At 48.9% G+C, this 20,420-nt stretch overlaps 3 protein-coding genes across 3 annotated transcripts in view; all 3 read right to left on the bottom strand.

Moving 5' to 3' along the window:
• Window positions 1-369: 369 nt before the first annotated feature.
• Window positions 370-3,015, bottom strand: LOC135815766 (equilibrative nucleoside transporter 3-like). The gene has a single exon (XM_065329105.1). The coding sequence runs from the start codon at window positions 2,305-2,307 to the stop codon at window positions 868-870; it is 1,440 nt and encodes a 479-aa protein (XP_065185177.1). The 5' UTR covers window positions 2,308-3,015; the 3' UTR covers window positions 370-867.
• A 1,959-nt stretch (window positions 3,016-4,974) lies between these two features.
• On the bottom strand, window positions 4,975-13,744 carry LOC135815765 (uncharacterized). Its single transcript, XM_065329104.1, has 5 exons — window positions 13,284-13,744; window positions 11,905-12,035; window positions 11,306-11,595; window positions 9,137-9,248; window positions 4,975-7,434 (listed from the first exon to the last, which is right to left on the bottom strand). The coding sequence occupies exons 1-5, from the start codon at window positions 13,320-13,322 to the stop codon at window positions 5,283-5,285; spliced, it is 2,724 nt and encodes a 907-aa protein (XP_065185176.1). The 5' UTR covers window positions 13,323-13,744; the 3' UTR covers window positions 4,975-5,282.
• A 3,348-nt stretch (window positions 13,745-17,092) lies between these two features.
• LOC135815764 (P2X receptor E-like) overlaps window positions 17,093-20,420 on the bottom strand; it is an 8,995-nt gene continuing 5,667 nt past the window's right edge. The window contains exon 7 of the mRNA XM_065329103.1: window positions 17,093-18,199. Coding sequence (XP_065185175.1) covers window positions 17,748-18,199 — 452 coding nt within the window. The 3' untranslated portion in view covers window positions 17,093-17,747. The remainder of the gene's footprint in view (window positions 18,200-20,420) is intronic.

Below are 20,420 nucleotides of genomic sequence, written 5' to 3'. Positions count from 1 at the left end.
ATACCGGTACACCCTAAGAATAGATGGTATACTTAGCCAGTACACTACTGTCTGCCATCTTGAACACTTTAACTACATGAATTTTGACCCAAGCTAGATAGAAAGTTCCTAAAGATCTCATTGGAATACTTCGAGAAGGTGCATAATATACAAGTAGGCTTTCACAGGGAGAAGGACAACTTGACGAATATTGCTGCTACCTAAAGAACATAGGTAGCCCAGGTAGCGGTGGCTGATATCAGGCGATCCCCATTTATGACTTGTTATGATTGTATTGAATGGATGTGAACAAAATGTGTGAAACTTGCAAGGAAGGCATCTGGTAGCAGTAGCATATGGCAGTGGTCACAATCATGGTCTAGCCTCACACCCAGGCACACAGTTTTGTATGTCAGCCGTAACATGATGCAGACCGGAAATTGAAGCAAACGCAACATAGCCAGTACTCCAGCAATAAAAGATAAGCAGGTTTAATCCGCACTACATGTACTATTCTGCAACAGATGCCCTGTACCAGACAGGTAAATTACTGATTTACTATGGAGAATAATCATTATAAAAATTGTTTTCGTATTGCCCACAAGAGAAGTTGCTTGATTATTCCTTAGTATGCATATGAAGGCGTTTGGTCCAGACACATTTTTTTAGCTTACATTACAATTATCCTATTGATAGTGCTCAAAAGGCTGTGGTACTCAGGAATGTATAACACGAAGTGACCGGTGTTATGCTCGTAATAAATCGGCAGGGATGTTTTCAAGATCATTTTAAATTAATTACAGTAAAAGTGCGAAATCCAGCCGTCAAGCAGTTTGTGGCATAGCAAGAAGCCGCTGAGCTCAGCCGTGTTCTCTAAGCTGCGCGACATCAGTTCATGATCAGGGGCATGCGGTCCTGCACCGCGCCAGTGTAGATGTCCGTCAGCAGCAGGCAGAACAGAACGCCGAGCAGAGATGAAATGCCTTCAGACGCGGCCATGATGGCACCGGCTGTCTCCATATCATCATCACCAACCAGAGTGGGTGCGTACATGAAAGCCAGCGAATTGCAGTAGCCGTTGGTAAAGCCTAGGACTATCACGAGAACAATGGGAGCAATATCCGAGTTGAAAATCGGTCGATGGTGGACGCTGTATTTGCAGAAAACATACAGACCTGGTAATGTGAGCCGTGCCATGATCGGAACCAGTAGGAACCGATGGCTTGGGAACCGCACCCGGCCGGGTAGAGTGCGACCAATGAAGTTCATGATTTGAAAGAGCAGAAAGCAGGTGATAGGCTGAAAGTAGGAGCAGACCCATGCCTTGTCGATGTCACTAGCCAACGTCACGTTTTCATAGCTTGTGACATCGCCGTCCTCGAACGGCATATTGCCGTCGGTAGAGGTGTTCGTAGTCAAGTTGCACGTGGACGGGCCTTCCTGCACTGAGTGAATTCTTGCAACCAATCCCGGAAAGAGACTCAGACTCACCAAGAACACCAGGAACGTCGACAGAGCCATGGCTCCCATCTTTTTCAGGATACGACGCATATCCGACATGAACGCCCTCCACGACTTCCTTCTCAGTCGCCGCTGTAACACTCGTGTGGGAAAGTAGTTTGCAAACTCCAGCTTCTCCAGGGTGAGAAAGCCGGCAGCCGTGATAGAAGTCATGATCACCGAAGTTAGGAAATAGGCAATTGCGCTCCTCTGCAGATCAGTCTTGTTCAAATGGCCCACGCCACCTGCACCCAACAGCGATAGAACATTAGATCCGGCTGCGAGCAGACCACCGAAGCCCTGGCCACTGACCACGCTCTGACGGTACGCTATCGGAAATCTGCTGGCCAGCGCGAAGACACCACCCTGGAAAATGCACGACGCCGAGTTGATGATGACAACGCTAATGATTGTGAGGATAAAGAAGGTGAGCTGCCAATCGTCTACATCCACCCACGCCAACACAACGTTGAAGCCAAACATGAGGAAGATGACAGCCAGCGAGGCCAGGATGCGAGTCTTCTCTGAAACCTTTTCAATGATGTAAGTGTTGAGGAATAGGATTAATGCTGCCGGCACTTGGGATGCAATTGCGATGTAGTTGACGATGTGCTTAGCAAGGTATTTTTCAGAGTAGAGCTGCAGGCGAAAGTACTGATCGGCCACAGGAAATGTGTACCATGGCAGCAGAGAGACGATGCCGAAGACATACAGAATCCAGTAGGTTGCCCAGAACCAATCCTTGGGCGGACCAGCTGGGTTGACAAGTGGGGTGGATTCGTCAATCCTCCTCAGGGGCCTGTCGTTATTCGGCCTGTCGTCATTCATTTTTCAATGGCCGTGGGATGCACTGGATGATATTATTTTGTACAACACGCTGGAGTATGTGACCAGCGGGGTAGGGGCACGGGTGGGACTGAATCCGTGAACGTTGCTTCGGACACGTCCACTGGCCTCGGAGAGCGACGAGCTGACCAAACAGCTCTAGGAAGACTCGGCAGGGCTCGCGTAGCAGCGTAATCAGTGAGGAGCCACCAAAGTCACTGTGTCACTCAGGTCCCTGTCTGTCTCAGCATCCTCACCTTCACTAGCCAGTGTGTGGCCGAATCGTTCCAGTCCAGGTCGCGGACACGGCGCTTGAATGAAACCGCGAATCGCTTGCCTTGCACCAAGTTGAAGTAGGCAGATGGACGAACGGATCTTCAAATCAGGAAAAGGTGCGACGCTCCTCTTCCTAGTGACGAATCCGTAGTCGATTGCTCGATGCTAATGAGTTCTGCCACGGCTCTAAAATCACAGAAAGGCCACCGCCTGGGTTGTCTTGAGAGTCGCTCGGCAAGTCGATGCTACTTCTCGTAAGCAATCCCAGACTAGACAAGAAGACCTCGACTGTACTGGTAGTTTCTTACCTGCACCAATGACTTCAACTTCAAGCACCACTGCTAGCATTATTTCCGTCACAGGGTAAATGTCGTCATGGCACATAGCTGGCGCTAGTAGTAGTAGCTGTGCGGATATCTGCTGACTGTGGACGCTTCGAATGCTTGTGTTTTGACAGTTGAAGTAGGTTATAGTTGAACCGGTTTATCGAACTGGTGCATATTGGCCTTGGCCAAACAGCACACTGCATGCAGTTTGTACAAAACGTCAAAAGTGTAGAATGATCTACCCATGGAGTTGCTGGTGCCCGTCTGAGGGGCCCGTCGCAGGTGTGTTCTGTATCTGGACTTGAACTGTTGAGGACAACGCTCTCAGTCAACAGCCGACACGTGAGCGAAGATGCTGTCACCGAGTCTGTTAGTGTTCGAAAGTCTGTTATCGTTATGTGATTCTTCTGCAATGCAAGCACTCCATCGATTCAGTCCCTGCCTGGGACTCGGAGTCGTCGGAGGCTGTGTATTCTCTGTGGCTCTCATGCTCACTCGCCGCCAGGCGTCACTGCGACAGAATGTCGCCAGGCCACGACAACAACCTTCGCTACACCAGGTGACCAACAATGACAACAGCACCATAATAGGCCATGTCAGAAGATACCTTTTTGTTGTTGAATCTCGTCCAGGAAAGGACGGCAGTTCGGGACTTCGCCTGCTCCACCCGCGCATAGCAAGCTGCAGGCCGTGCAGCCAGTCCAGTCTTGGGACTAGACAGGTCGAGCTAGGTCACAGGTGCAGGAGCTGAACAGAACCTGTCATGGCAAACCGCATGACGTCATTCAGCCTAACTCATCGTTGTGTTTTGAGTTTTTCTGTTGACAAGATCTGGATCATGCCATGTGCCTACGGCCGGCCCAGGACAGGAGAAACTACCCACAGCTTGGCAGAAGGCAAAACCCGTTCTACAGGTTGCAATCTAATTGGAAAATGTACGGTATGTGCTCATGCCATTGAAATACTCATCATGCTTTGGTCCCTTACAACCATATGCTGTACAAGGAAAACGCTTGCGGCTAGGAGTGAGTATTATACAGGTGCTAGGCAGTGAGCTAGGTACCTTGCTTGCTTTTACCCTGGCCCCAGGAATGATTCATGATGTGACACTGATGTGTGTGTGTGTGTGTGTGTGTGTGTGTGTGTGTGTGTGTGTGTGTGTGTGTGTGTGTGTGTGTGTGTGTGTGTGTGTGTGTCTGTGCATGGGCAGGTGTGCTCAAGGAAGGACGCGGCGGGTTTTGTAACTTTTGTTCAGTCACAGCAGCGCTGATCAAGAGAACGGGTGCAACAGTTGAGAGTTAAGACCACCCGTTACACTCGCGTGTACAAACTTATTCACACGTCCTCAGGGCCCGCTCATGTACTTAACTACATGATTGTATACAGTCATATTTACCATGAAACAGTGAAATGAACTTGCACATGCCATGTATTGCCATCATACATGTCCATGTCCATGCAACACACACAGTAAAATATCGGTATTGCCAATCGGGTAATATGGGGCACTGCGGGAACACCTGCTGTTACAGCATTAACATGGGAAGGATACCGTCAGTCTTATCCACCTGGTCTGCTCCGTCAGTGCTGCCATCCCTGATCCGTGATGTCATCATGACCTGATCAATTATGTCAACATGTACAATGTGCTTGTAAGTCACTGGCAAGCCACGAAAAAAACATGTTTGCAACAGGTCGGGTTCGGTGCAGAGTTAAAGTTTGTTTTATGTACGGGGTCGGTTCATACTGCCTACTCAAGCTCATTCACAGCATTCCTCCCCAGATCCTTTTCTGGATAGCAGCATACCGAACCTTGCCACTTGTCCCAATGATCAGTGAAACTAAACATACACCCGCGCGCACGTACGCACACACACACACACACACACACACACAAACACACACACACACACCGTGACACATGTACACACACACACACACACACACACACACACACACACACACACACACACACACACACACACACACACACACACACACACACACAACCACACACACACACACACACACGCACACACACAACTGGTTTTCTTGCTCATTCAAAATGCCAGAGCTGGGCTATGGATCGGGGAAATGTTTAAGGAAAAATATTGAGAAATGCAGCTTATCACATCAGGGAGTCGGTATTTGACGACTCCCTGCACTACATGTTGCATTCATTTTTCTCAAACAAAAAGACGACTCCATACATTTATTATCAACTTCAATGCAGTGCAAAAACTGTAGATTGAAAAGCAAAAAAAAACGAAATCAACGGTGCATATGCAGCATGCTCAAGTCAAGGTCTACTGTCTGTAGTGTGTCAGGTGCAAGTATGCATTTATGTGTAGGCTCCAGTTCAAGTCATGATGCTTATCATGCTTCAACTGCAGCGTGTGTTTGCTTCGCATCCGGAAAGTGCACCTGGTGGCCCTTCCTGTTCGGATTGTGCGCAACTTCAGCGTACACGTTTCCCGCTTCGTCGGGCACTGATGCATTGGACTTTTTCGATGCTCTCTGCTGGTTTGAAGCGGCACGCTGTGATCGCTGACGCTGCCCCTGAAATCCGTACGGCAGTCCACCATACGGGCTGTTGTAATACTGCTGACCATACGACTGTGGTCCGTAGCCCATGGGCGGCTGCCCGTACCCAGGGGAAGGTTGCCCATATCCGGGGGGAGACTGCCCGTATCCCGGAGGGTATTGACCATAGGGAGGATAGGCACCATATGGACTGCCATAACCGGCGGCAGCTTGAGGTGGGTACCAGTAACGAGGATCCTGAGCGGCCAGCGGGCTCACTTGTTTAGGTGAAGACTTCTTCCTCCCGGAGACGAGGCCTTTTCGCTGTACTGGCTGGCCACTTTCCATGTTCGTCAGACTCGGCTCGCTGGATGCCTTCAGAGAAGAAGTGGCCACTGGTGTGCCAGCAAATGTCGATGGACGTTCCTTTCTCTTGATGGGCCTGTCTGCAGCGACGGGCTCTTCCATGCCAAGTTCATTGATGTCGGGCAAACTACCTATGTGTGCGTTCAAATATCCAGTTTGGCTTCCAGAGCGCATGTCATCGCCTTGTATTGCCTTGCGTGCCGCGGCGCTTCTCTTGCGACGAACATCAGCACTGTCAGCCTCCGCTGCTGCCTTTGCTGGCTGCGAAGGCTGCTGTCTCTTGTGACCCGGCAAAGACCGTGTGCGTGGCATGGTGTCTTGATCGGAGCTATCCCTGTCCGAGCTCTGCCAGCTCTCCGTGCGTGGCATGCTCAGTCGTTCGATGGTGTGTCGCTTTGGAGGGGCTTTGCGCTGGAAGGACTTCTTGCGCGAGGGTGCTTCCTGCACCTGCTGTCCATTGTCAGGAACAACCCTCCCCGTCGTGGTGCCGTCCGAGCTAAGCACGGACAGTGCTGGTGGCTCGTCTGGCGTTGTCTGGCTCTGGCCATCCGGACCAGGGTAGATGTCCTTGCGAGCACCCATACTCAGTTGGCCGGCACCCTCTCCTCCTGCTTTCCTAGTGCCGCGGGCTAGCCGTGTGATTCTCTCGCTGTCCGACTCCAGTTCGTCAAAAGAGTTGTTGTGCTGCCCGTAGTCATTTTCAACAAACACCACGTCGTCGACGATCTCAGGAATAGGTGCTCCCTGATCCTGTAGCGCCTCCTTTTCCTTCTTCAATACCAGAGCAATGTTGGGCATGGCTTTGTTCTCGGCCAGTGGGTCATCGAGTCGCAGTCCTCTAGACAACTCTATAGCACTGCGACTCTTCTCCAAGATCTCCTCAGCCGGGTATGTTATGACGGGACTGCTATCTGCACTAGCAATGCCGTCGGCATCCGCCCTCTCCATCGGCAGCGCCAGCTGCGACATTCTCTTCTTGCTCTGACCGTCCGACGACGCTCCAGTGGGTTTACTGCCTGGGCTTTCCGCTGGCTTACTGGCTCCAGGCATGACAGTGAACGCGGATGGCAATGGGGCTAAGGACATCACAACATCATCGAATGATGCTTCCTGCCGCTTGCTACCTTTAGCTCGGTTCGATTTCTTCGCAGATGACCACCGCTGCAAGGAGTTGGTGCTACTGCCACTTGACACGATCATGTGAGTTGTATCCGTTGCCACAGACAGACCGTCACTACCCAGGACTATTGGCCGTTGCTTGATGAATATCAAGGAGTTGGCCGCCAGCTGCTCATGCTCCTTCAGCTTGCTGAGGGCGCTAGACGCATGCTGGTAGTAACGCAGCAGTGCAAAGCCAGTGCCGATGACGAGAACACAGAATGCGATGGTGAAGCCCAGTGAAGACTGGCACTTGGTCGAGACTTGCAGCGAGCCGTTAGCCAGGCCTGCAGCTAGCCAGGTCATGAGGTATGCCAGTGGTATAGCCACACGGCCGACGGGCAGGTGGAAGAGTTGAGTGCACTCGGACCGCACGCACAGCACGTACGCTCGGAGTCCAGTGACAGTGGCAAGCAATGTCAACAGGGCCGCAGGACACAGCATCATAACAATCATCGCTGTCTCGTTCTGTATCCAACAGCTGCAGGTGTGAACAACCATAAAACAAATATCTTGGTTTACTACATATGCTCCATGCACATTGGGCATGTTCCTAGCCTCACCCGGGGTAAAACAAACCCGTTGGCGAACACCAACTCACGTGCTTTGACTGGAGTATGACAAAAGCCTAATTACTGTTCGAATCGTCCTTGGATTTGGAGCGCTCTTTGAGCCTATCGAGAAGCCAGATTTTGTCCTAATGTGAAGCCAAGGTAATCTGTTTCTTTTAAAAGTCATGGAAGCTCATTTCTCTAGTCTTGGGAGTGGGTTTCCATGTCAGTTTATAAGGGACTGCAACACACACACACACACACACACACACACACACACACACACACACACACACACACACACACACCTTGACCTTGACCTTTGACGCCCATCGCCGGAGGCGATGATAGCAATGCTTCGGCAGAAGCCATAGCAACTTGTGCTGGGATTACACCATTCAACAGCTTGCAAGGCTGAAGAATTGACCGTCACTATTCAGCCTGGTCTACACCATACAGCTATTTGGAGTGACAATTTCTGGCCAGTGAATCCCTATTTTTGGTCTTTTTCATTTTTTCTTCTTCTTTTTTTCCCCCGCACACACACATCACACCACATACTCCGGCATGCACTGGCTGTTGGTAACCACCCAAGAGAATGAAAGAAAAGTCAGGAAGAGTCTGAGAAAGAGAAGAAAGACGTACACACACACACACACACACACACACACACAAATCACCCAGCAGGATAAGCAACAAACAAGGACACGCCAATATGTACACACACACACACACACACACACACACACACACACACACACACACACACACACAAATCACCCAGCAGGATAAGCAACAAACAAGGACACGCCAATATGTACACACACACACACACACACACACACACACACACACACACACACACCCGCACACACACACACACACACACACACACACACACACACACACACACACACACACACACACACACACACTTGTACTTATACTTGTACTTGCTCACTGCCAAAACTGGTCACGTGGGTCTCCCCGGGAGAAGGGAGAGAGACTCAAAAGGAATCTTGGAAAGATGACTCAATTGGCTATTGAACCGCCCAACGGCCGACGCCCCCTGAAATCCCCAAACTAGGGTGGACTTGAAATGATCCCACTTATGGGATCACCACACCTCAGTAAGTGGGTGAGGACAAGGTGCAGAAAAAGGATTGACGGCACTCAGTGTCAGGGTATCCGTCCCGGGATCTGCAACCGCAGTTACCCCTGCCCACAGTGAAGGTAATACTTGCTACTAGTGTGGGTGGCTAAATCAGAGTGGATCTGATCTAAGCTGCACTAGCACCATTGATTACACAAGAGTTAATCTAGCCAGAAGCAGTCCATGGTTAACAGGTATGTATACTTGAAATAGAATGTATATGAACCATGAAACCAACAAAAGTGGCAGGTACAACATTACGCCTTCAAGCAGTCAAGACTGTTGGCAACAGACCCAACACTATCTGGCACAAGTGTACCAACCACACACACACACACACACACACACACACACACACACACATACACACACACACACACACACACACACACACACACACACACACACACACACACACACAGTGTTTGCACCACCATGACTGGCAATATGTGGCTACACTCTCCAGTCAAGTGGCTTACATTTGTCGGTTGATCGTAGCCATTCCAGTCGGATCTGACAATGATGAGCCATACAGGTTCTTGGATACATTGGACGCAAGATGGAGAACGAACATGAAGAGAAGTGGAATACCTGGGTGCAAAGACACAAACACTTACAGATTACTCAGTGTCCTTCCCGTGGCTGTCAAGTTTTCTTCAGACTGTCCCCGTTTGAACTCCCTCAAATTTTTAAAAAGAATAGGTTTGTAAAGAAAAGAACATCTATCGGCTAACACCAGGCACAGTGACGCACATACAGCGCTTCATTTTGACAGCCATGTTCTCCTCCAGCATTTCTACAGCGGGTTGTTCCTGAGACTGAGCAGGGGAGCAACTGAGCAGGCAACAGCGAAAGATATGCTGCTGGTGATGGGCGCATAGAAGCACACAGTGACAGTGAACCTGCCAACAAGGTACTGAGTGGATACTAGTACTACGTACTGGCACGGTGAAGTGATGACTTTGCGCCTATGGGGTGAGAGTGTGAAGCCGGAGACGATGAAGTGTCCAAGTGCTAACGATAGGGTAAGGTGTGACTGCATCGATGTACTAACAGTGGAATATATTATAAGTCAGTACGACCTGATGGATATGTTGTTGTGCTACAGTGCACCTTGGGATTGGTGACTTGTATGTACTGCAAAAAGTATAATGCGATAGTGCACATTGTGCAGGCCCGCCAGAACCAGTCTGATTGGTCAGGTCATCGCCGGACCAACGTTTTGGCCACCAATGCATCTTTGTTGCTAAGGAGGTCATGTGTACCCGCCATATCATACAAAAGTACATGTATGAAAAATTTAGAGTGGTATAGCCAGACCAATCAAAAACTGCTTCCGGCTCTCCTGGTGTGTAGTCGCAAGTCATGTCCACACATGCCACCGGCATACCCGTGCGCAGGGCGATATGCAGTCTCATCCAGTGCTTGACCTCATCTGCCCCAATCACTCTCCACATCTCCCTTTATCACTGTACTGCCCGGTATGGCAATGGAAGTGATCTGGTAGAGAGCTGCATGTACTGTGCGGCGTATGCAGCGCAGCTCCAATAAGATGTGTACAGTCAACTTCACGTATAACGACACTCGGCAGGGCATCGGAAAAGTGTCCTTATTCGCGAAGTGTCCTTATACCCGAAGTCTCATTATATGTATTACAGTTGGATGGGACTTTGCTCTGGGCATGGGAATTCTGTCGTTATTCGCGAATTGTCGTTATATCCGCAGTCGTTATTAGCGAAGTTGACTGTATTCCGCATGGGAAACAGCACATTGTGCTTAGTATCCAAGGTACCCAGTCAACTAGCTAATCCCAGCATACTTCAGTATTGATACACCCGTGCCCAGGACAATGTCCATGCTAAGCAAGTGTCTGTCTTATCAGAGAATGTACTAGGTGAATTCCACTATAGTTTGCTTGCACTCTACAACACTATGCAGACCCGCTATTCTTTTGGAAGGTAAAGTCTGAGGCACTAAAGCACTCGAATTGTTGCCCGGCAATCAGTTGCTGGGCCTGGATCCTTCAGGGGGTTGGTGGAATACCCACGATGGGGAAAACTCAGTATAACCGGGTCTCATGCTGCCGTGAACCGTGAATCAGTTGCGATACAATGCAGGTCATGCTCCCTGGTCTTGTTTTGTCGAGCAAACCTGCTGGCTCAGTGTGTCAAAGTCGTTTGCCTCAGTGCAAGGCTCGCCGTGCTACTTAAAGTCAGAGTACTTTGACTTTGATGCTTGAGCCTGTTTTTTGTTGTTCACTAGACTTGATAGCAATCAGCTTGGCGGGTCACTCTGAGCTCCCCTGATCCCACCCTACAAAGGTCAAAACAGTTAGCCATTTCGCAGATTGAGGGATAATTCCCAATAGAGGTTTCCACCTAGCAATGTATCTCCGCCGCCTTTCATAAGGCGTTCTCTCAGTCGCCTGAGCAAAGGCTAGGAAGAGAGATGCATTAGGCCATAGTTTTGCTTTGCTGCACCATTCCCAGGTGCAAACCTGGAGAGCTAAGTATATTTTAACCTAGTGGCACACACACAAACACACACACACACACTCTCTCTCTCTCTCTCTCTCTCTCTCTCTCTCTCTCTCACGCGTCCACGCATGTGCACATACACACATATTAATGTTGCTTCTTAGTGCTTACCATAATTCACGACACATGCTATGACCAGAACGTTCAACTCCAGCGGACGGACAGTGTTCATGTGGCGAGCGCAGACCAAGTTGATCACATGCTCAGTTGCTATCCAGAAGAACGACGAGAGCAAGATGAAATAGAAGGCACTGCCGAGTCCAGTGCAAGACTCCGCTGATAGGAAAGAACCCGCACTTCTTGGAATGTTGATGATGATGTAGAGTGCAAGAGCAAGACCGCATGTAATCAGCGTGTGAAACTGGATCTTGAGCAGGAGTGGCTTGACATTGAATCGTTGCCTGCATACATGGAACATATGAGAAGATACGCAGCATGCTGAGCATCCACATTGAGGATCATAATAAGGTCTCTCCCCCCCCCCCCCCCTCTCTCTATCTCTCTGTCTCGCTATCTCTCTGTGTATCTATCTACCGGCGTATTCACTTGAGCATAACGTACACCTTAGTACAATGCGCACTAAAGAGGAAACCTAAACGGGTGACGGTGCAACAGAGCAACTAGAACACGTGACGTACAACAGAGCAACTAGAACACGTTGTGTACGTACAACACTGTAAGCACATGTAGAGCATAAGCACCGGCCATACCTGTAGATCAACTGGAACAGGAGAGCTGTGACTACAATCACCAGCCCGACGCCAGTGCCAGAGAGAGACACTGCTGAAACGGTGTTCCAGTCAACATCCGTGCAATTCCGATTGTCCACTGTCGCCGGTGCCTGTCAACAGCATGCAGCCGCAGCAGCATAGCAAAGCAATTAGTTGTGAAAAGCAGAGAACAGAACGCTAATGTTGAACAACACGTGCCCATTTTTGATATCGTACGGTTGGAAGACAGCACCCTCTGATCAGGGCACCGGATGTGCTCCCAGCATCACTGTACATATTCTCCCAATCAGTCAGTGGTGAGTAGCCGCCAACGAAATCAATGTTCGTTGGAATCTTCTCACCCCAAAGAGTGTGCAACTCCGCTATGGGTACTGTCCCGACAGAATTCAAGTTGACGCCATTTTTTATAATGCAGTGCGCATTGTACACGTATCGCCAGACGTATCCTGGACTTGTGGCGCCGGACAACTCCCTATTGGATCGTGTATAACTGTTTTCAAGGAAACACATGCGATGTGTTCACACGAACGTTGCAAAGCACTCGTGTGAGGAGCATTGCCTCATAACTTCAACAATAAACATGACGTCAACTTAAAACATTCTGTTGGGACAGCAGGGTATGCAGGGTATGCAGGAGTTGCGCACACTTGGGGCCGCCGTTACACGTATGTACTCTTGAGTATACACGACCTGTAGCAGCTCCATCCAACGATACCACCAAGGCAACATCCTCTTTCAACCAGAGCTGTGGATCACATTTTATGTAGCTCAGTGACTGGCAGTAATTTGCACACATCCTAGTATCTCCACAAATCGCCACAATGGCATTCAACAAGGCATGTCCCCCCCCCCCTCCCCCTCCCTCTCTATTCCGCTTAGTCCGATTATACTATACTTTCCAGCACATGCATTTGCAAACAAAGCAGCACTGCAACTTTACTGTACCCACCCTCCCTGAGGCATGTTACACATTCACTACAATTGTACCCACCCTGAGGCATGTTACACATTCACTACAATGCGGCCTGAAAGTCACCACCATGGACCATGGTTCAAAGCCACAATTTCAGTAGCGCAGCAGTCCGCATATCAGCTGCGTCTGTCTGCCTGTACATCTACGCACTTAGTCTTCTTGAGTGACATTGACTGATAAGCGATTCTAGCAATGCATGGTTCTATTCGGACTGTGATAACCGCCCCAGAACCACCTTCTGAAGATCCGTCAAGATTTTTCTCTAATAAGTCATTCATGACCAAAATAAGTTCCGGTGGTATGCGTAAAAAAACGTGAGAGAAAGCAACATTGCCAGCGGGGTAACGACTTCAGATCAGAATCACCTGAGCTGTACCGACCATACCTGTGAAGCGGACTCCAGGGTGGATGACGAAGTGGACATCGTCAACGTGCCTCCAGGCTAACCAACGACGCCGCAGTCGCAGGCAGCGGTTCTTTTTCGGTCCAGGAAACGTGTTATTATTGTGAAGGATAGCGAGCAGAGAACGACCTATCTAATCAGTTGTAATGTCCTCCTGCTTGCAGATCTTGGTTGGTCTGGCGTCCTCCGTGCTCCGCCGGTTTTCGGTCCTTCCCGACGTTACTCACTCCTCAGATAGAGTAGTGAACGCGCCAGGCATGGCGATGATATGGTCAGTGCAATGACCTGCTCACTAAAAACTCTCCGGATCTAATTTCAATTCTGCACGCCGCCAACGCAGCTCCTGTCGTGGCCTGTGACACGGATACTGTGGCTGGCAATGACTGGCTGCTTCTCATACGACTGCTCTCTTTGGCAGATTGGCAGCGAGTCGACCACATCATGTGCATAAACACAGACAGTGGTTGTCGCTTTACGATGATGACAAAATCTTCCCGCAACGAACCAACTAGCTTCATTTCAGCAGCTCTTCAAGTAAACATGACCGTGGCTCAAGCTTCGCGCCACGCACTGTCCGACAGTTTCGTACGAAGTCACCTGCCACGGTGCAGTTCGCAGTAAGGTGAACGTCTAATGGTCTCCCCACTCTGCCACTTTGCGGTCGTTAGCCAAGGCACTGTTCCCACGATGTTGACACGAACACTTCTCAGCTTGCTGCCGACACGATGGAGAGAGGCGCACAGAGAACAAGGGAAACCGGGTGACGGTCAGATGGACGGTTGACATCTCGGATGAGATTTGAATGAGCGACGTAGAGCTACGTGGTGTTGAGTCTGAACAATCCAGACCGAAATCGGAAGGCGCTACATTCAAGCTGCTACATCAGTCATCATGTACAATGTACAGTACCAGTGGGTAGCCAGGTCAGACAGTACTGCCACTACTGCCACTAGTAGTAGTACTACTGCCAGGCACTGGTTCTACAGACCTGTGTTAGACTTAGTCTTAGATATAGAGTGGAGTGTAGTCACAGATGGAGTAAGCAAGACTTAGTACAAACTAGTATTACGTGCGCTCTTCGCTGGAAAACTCTCCGCAGTGACAGGTACCCAGGTTGAACAGCAGATATGACAGTTACATGCAGTACATGAACCGTTTCTGGCCTTGATCCACAATGCAGTTACTCACATTACCCACACAGGCAATTTTGTACACAGCCTCAGGCAGACATCACTGTGTGCACTATTGCTGACCTGGATGATCTCTACACATGCAGTGTCTGTATCATGTGTATGCGCAGGCGGTGGACATAAGCCTATTTTCAACATCAGCTTGGCTGCTTGGCGTGGCGAACAAGCAGACAACCCGCTGGTAATTTTGACGGCCTTGTGTTAGGAGCACTTCCACTGACACGACAGTGCAATTACATCACAATCATGATGCCACCGTCGGCCACTGGCCGCCAGCCATCGCACGCTAATGACGACGACGGCGACGGCTCAGGTTTCAAATCACCGGAGCTAGAGTGCAGGTGAGTCAGTATATCAATGCAATGATTGTTACATACAGTGCTGTGCTGTGCTGGACTGAGGGACAACAACACCCTTCCGTACTCATCTGTCGGGAGCAACTCTAGGTTAACTTAAAGAACTGAGCAACAGCTGTCTACTTAACCTCCTGGAAAATCCAGTACAGCATGAAAATAATAATTAATTACAACACACCCACAGTGCCATACCGGGCACAAGCCTACAAGTAACTTATCCCGGCAAACTATCGATGAGACAATAATGTTGCAGCTGTTCGGCCCCTCGTCTACGAAAGACCGCCTGTAGTAGACGGACTTTCTCTCACACAAACCACTATATATTGCACTATTCATTGCTGGCACCACCAGGCCGGTCTCTTGTTACCTACCGTGATTAGAATCTGTATCCTTCCTACACCGCCACAAACCATACACACCACATCCAGCATCATCATCCTCTTGACCGACAGACACACCTCCAATCGTGCAGCAGTGCCAGGCCCAGCCTTGGTGTAGATAAAAGATCTAGTATTGCTCCAGCCCATCACCATGAATGCATTATCACTGGCAGAGGCTCAGTCACCGGAGTATACACTGTATCGGGACTACAGCAGGACAGGATCCGCCAGCACGACAGTCCAGACAGCCAGTCAGAGTGTCCAATGACGGCTACGAAACAAATCTGGGCACACTGCCACCAGCTAGCAGGCTAGGCATGGTGTGCAATTCCCTTGAGGATGCATGTACATGTACATGTAGGGGCTGGAGTAACCTTGACAACAGTCATGTGTACAGACAGTGCAGTGCCATGCAAAGTCAAACGCTGTTCAAGAAAGAACCGTGCATGCATGATTTCATGGCAAGCTGTGCAGTCGCTTGGACAGCACGGTGCGGTAGTTGTTCTACATCCCTCACTCTGGCAAAACTCTGCCACCTCATGACACTCATAGCTATACAGCTGTAGTAAGCTGCATTAGCTCTTTGTAAGCATAAGAACTTCTTCATTTGTAAGCATAAGACCCTCTTCCTTTATAAGAATAAGACCCTATACTTTGGCACAAGAGTACATGGGGTTATGTACTCTTGCTTGACAGCCACAGGATAAGTACATATTTATGTTTGGATGCTCTTAGTGTAGTGGTCCTGTCAGCTCTTCAGGCTATTATTGTTGATGATAATATGAACATAAGTATTGCCATGTACACATCTTCTATATTGAGCTTTCATTAGTTAGAAGACCCCCCCCCCCCCCAGACTCTTGGATATGTACTTTTATTTAGATGCTCCAGTCGGCTGATTGAAGACCCCTTTTAGTCTTCAATTAGCATGATAACCATTAGGATCTCACTAAGCTATTTATTTCAGAACTCCATTTCATTCGGATGCACTTTTCGAATTCCTTTGCATTCCTATTCGAACTTCCATCCTTTGACTGGAGATGACTATTCTTCCCGTAACCTGAGTGTTCTACTACTGTAGTCCAGTGCCAGTGGCCTTACTAATAGCAAGAGTACATAAGTCTTGCTAATAGGGAGGTTTAATCCCACGTAATCCGTGTGTACTTTATGTGTGTGTACCACGTGATACTCAGTGACCCACGTACAGCCGTTTTCTGATTCACGACATACCGCGTACCGTGCATGGAGGATCACCCACGTTCCGCCAGAACGTGGGTGAAAATCAGAAGGGAGCGCATTGTGAAACTGTGAGCGTGCTCAGCTGAAGAAGTTTCCGAAGCACGAAATCAAAATATTCGATGAGCTTCGAAGCTTTGTCTTTGACCAAGTTTGGGCCTATCGTTTCATGCTTTTGCTTGTTCCGTGTTGTAAAAACAACATTACGAACGTGGGTCCATTGCATGAAATTTACGTGTATCATCCACGTTCCCGTATCCGTTACGTGGGACTAAACCTCCCTAGTATCTTGGGTCCACAACACAGCCCTCGCCTTTGCCAGTCGATCAGTACCAACACGTGAATACCACAGAATAGTGAACACCACTAGTGAATAGAACAAAGCAGGCACTCGACTACTACTGTTGTTCACACTACTGTAGTCTACATGTTGCACAATGGCATCGCTAGCTGCTTCAAAGCGCACACCTACAGAGTTAACCATTAACTTTAGTATTCATTTGGTCGAGGGAATCAGAAATGGGAAAGGTCTGAAGAACAAAAACTGACCGTCACCACCAGGACTGGAACAAGGGAGCCTCGCATATGGCCAGCGGATGCTCTACCACTATGGTATGGTGCAGGCGTCATTCAAGCAGCGACTGTTCAACATTCTCTTCAGACTTGGTAAACCTAACTCTATAGTCCAAAAGAAAATGATCATGGTATGATCATGGTATGATCATGGTGACACATCGCACTGAACTTGTCACCGGCTAAAAAGTATCAAATCTTAAAGAAAAGGTGGGTAATTTCTGGAAATAGGCCATACAGACAGCACATCAAAATAAAACATCGGGAGAATGCTACTGAACAAGAGAAGGTAAATTGAAATTATGTCGTCTACAAAACAAAATTACCCTAATCATAATCTAAGTATAACCACAAAACCTAGAGAAGCGAAGAGATCCATAAAGAACAATAAAAACATGAAGCCGTTGAAGCTAGAAGACTAGAAGAAAGAGAAAATAACTTTAAAAAGTGCAGATTTTCAAGATGGAAGAAATTTCAAACTCAACCACACGGGTAACACCTGATAATGATCAGTGGCCAGCTGGCACACACACACAGACACACACAGACACACATACACACACACACACACACACACACACACACACACACACACACACACACACACACACACACACACATACAGCTGAGCACAACGTGTTGATGACGTGTAGCGTGCACACAAGGAAAGTGTGAATGGTCGTGACTCGTGACATTGAACGTTGATTGTTACTACTGCTCCTCTGGTTTGGAGTCTTGGAGATTAAAAACACGGCGGTTTGAGACAGTGGTCTCGGTTTGCGTCAGCGTCAGGGCATCTGTTTGGTCTGAAGGCTCATCACCCGGTGGTTGAGGCTGGGGTCTAGCATCATTATGCTGCTCAGATGACAAACCAGCTATACTTTCCACGGCCTCTGGAGGTATGTTGGAGTCTTTGGACTGAGCGTTGGCAGTAGACTGATCGCGTTGGTCCTGCTTCTTCTGCGATGGTCCATGATCTTTCTCATTGTCTTTTGTGTCTGCATCTGTCTCGCTGTCCTCACGATCCTCATACACCGAATCACGATACCTGGTGCGGCCGGGTAATATGTAGAGGATTGCCGTGTCCAGCACCGTGGGAATGATGGTGATCATGCAGATGCTGGAAACAAGCTTGGTCAGCAGACTCGACCAGCTGAACATACCTGCAGCACACACACACACACACACACACACACACACACACACACACACACACACACACACACACACACACACACACACACACACCAGGTCACACGACACATTCCCTGTCACATGACACGCTCCAAAACCCCTGGCACATGGCAAGTATGCTCCTTGGTTGTTGCCTCGCTGGTCACACAGACACGCAGTAAGTGCTCAGCCAGCTTAGCCACGACAACACAGAACAACATTGTTTCTGTCTTTTGATTCTGCATTTTAAAGCACAATTTCCCATACAAGGCAATGTCCACTCAGGGTGGGGACACCTAATAGTCTAGTGCCATACAAGGCAATGTCCACTCATTGCTGGGGATGCCTAATAGTCTAGTGCCATACAAGGCAATATTCCCTCAGTGCTAGGGATACCTAATAGTCTAGTGCCAACTGTGCCATACAAGGCAATGTCCACTCATTGCTGGGGATTAGTGTCAGACCAATTTGCTCGGCCAACATCGATATTTTGCGGCAAAATTTTGCCCGCACGTCGCAGATATCCTGCTTGGCAATGCCGCGCTCACTCGAAATTTTGCTCAGATTTTGCTCCGAGAGAAAGTTTTTGTCGAGCAAGAGTTCATAAGAGCTCATGGAGGTCACAGTATGAACTCTTGTTGAGGCCATGTATCATTATCAGCAAGAGTACATAACCCGGGGGTTACTCAACCCGGGGGTCATGTACTCTTGCTATCAGTATTATAGTTTGGATATCGTAATGGCGTCCAACATACCCGATCTTATAATCGAGGACGAAGAATGATCAGACTCCCGCTCCTGATCCATCGCCAGGCGAGCGGCAGGTGGAGTTTATGGCTCGGTTTCGCAGCCCCAATATGTCAGAGATGTTGAGGAAAAGAAGTTCTCCTTCCAACTTCTCTCCGGGAAATGCGGCGAAGCGCTCCAGTCCTGGTCGGAATGACCATAGTGGATCAAGTTTTGTACGTAGTGTGTCGCCAAAGAAGACGATTGAAGTGTTTCCTGAGCAGTGTTTGGTAGTAGATGCCGGAAAATTGTTCTGCTCTGCCTGCAGAGAAGAGCTAGGCACGAAGAAAACCTCTATCTCCTCACACGTGCGGTCAGAAAAGCGCCAAAAAGTGAAGGACAAGCTAGCAACAAAGGTCACGGGTGTTGAAACAATTATCTCAGCACCTGAAGTCATATGCCGAGCAATTCCATCCTGTTGGGGAAAATTTTCCGGAAGATGTTCGTCTATACCGGCTCCGTGTCACTCAGGTTCTGCTGCAGGCTGGTATTCCCATCGAGAAAGTCAAACGTGACTTTAGGGATCTTCTGGAGGAGAATGGTTTCCGTTTGACTGCCAATACCCATATGAGGGAGTGTATTCCCATCGGTCATGGCATGTTTAAGAAAGACATACGTGAAGAGATCGCCGGCAAGAGCATTGCTATTGTATTCGACGGCTCAACTCGATTGGGAGAGGCAGTTTGCCCTGGTCACCAGGTACGTCACTGATGATCTGCGTATTGTGCAACGCTGGGCAAGCCTTAAGTGCGTTGAGAAGTCAATGTCCGGCAATGACGTGAGTGGACTGCTAATGGACATCATCATTGAGGACTTACACGTACAGCGTCACAACGTTGTAGCAGCAATGCGAGATGGAGCCTCTGTGAATGGTCTGGCTATGAAAAATCTACAGGATGTATTCCCGAATATGTTCGACATTACGTGTTTCAGCCATACCCTTGACCGCGTTGGGGGATACTTCAAAAAAATTCCCAATGCATTGGCATTTTGTAAACAGTTGGGTGGCCCTATTTTCCCACTCATTCAAGGCCAGGATAGAGTTCCGAGAGCAGACTAGTACATCGCCAAAGCTGCTATCCAGAACGCGCTGGTGCATGGTCAAGGTGGGAAGTCATCAAACAAATTTTTGTGGAGATAAAAACAGTCACTGGTGACCAGTGAGTAGTGACTGGTGAATCATTCATCAATTTCTTCAACACTGCAATTATGGTCGCCTGACACTTTTCAAGAACGGAAGAAATGAAGGTGCTGGTAGCACTCTGGCTATCGTCACTGTAAAACCCCAAAAGCCCCCCCCCCCCAATGCAGCAAAGAACAAGGCTACTTACAACCGTTGGAAAATGGTCTATTCTTACAACGGCTGCTCAACGAAGGCGCTGAAAAGATGTCTCGACACCAACTACCCGTCAGAAGTGAAGCCAG

Source organism: Sycon ciliatum, chromosome 4 (genome assembly GCF_964019385.1).
Source record: "Sycon ciliatum chromosome 4, ocSycCili1.1, whole genome shotgun sequence".
Taxonomy (NCBI): domain Eukaryota; kingdom Metazoa; phylum Porifera; class Calcarea; order Leucosolenida; family Sycettidae; genus Sycon; species Sycon ciliatum.
The sequence above is the reverse complement of the archived record's forward strand: the minus strand, read 5'-3'. Positions and strand labels throughout refer to the sequence as shown.

Excerpts from the sequence above, each read along its gene's own strand:
- LOC135815766 (XM_065329105.1), bottom strand. The coding sequence starts at position 2,307 with ATGAATGACGACAGGCCGAATAACGACAGGCCCCTGAGGAGGATTGAC.
- LOC135815765 (XM_065329104.1), bottom strand. The coding sequence starts at position 13,322 with ATGTCCACTTCGTCATCCACCCTGGAGTCCGCTTCACAG. Across the intron at positions 12,036-13,283 it reads CCCTGGAGTCCGCTTCACAG|GCACCGGCGACAGTGGACAA; the intron begins GTATGGTCGGTA and ends TGCTGTTGACAG. Across the intron at positions 9,249-11,305 it reads AGCATGTGTCGTGAATTATG|GTATTCCACTTCTCTTCATG; the intron begins GTAAGCACTAAG and ends CTTTGCACCCAG.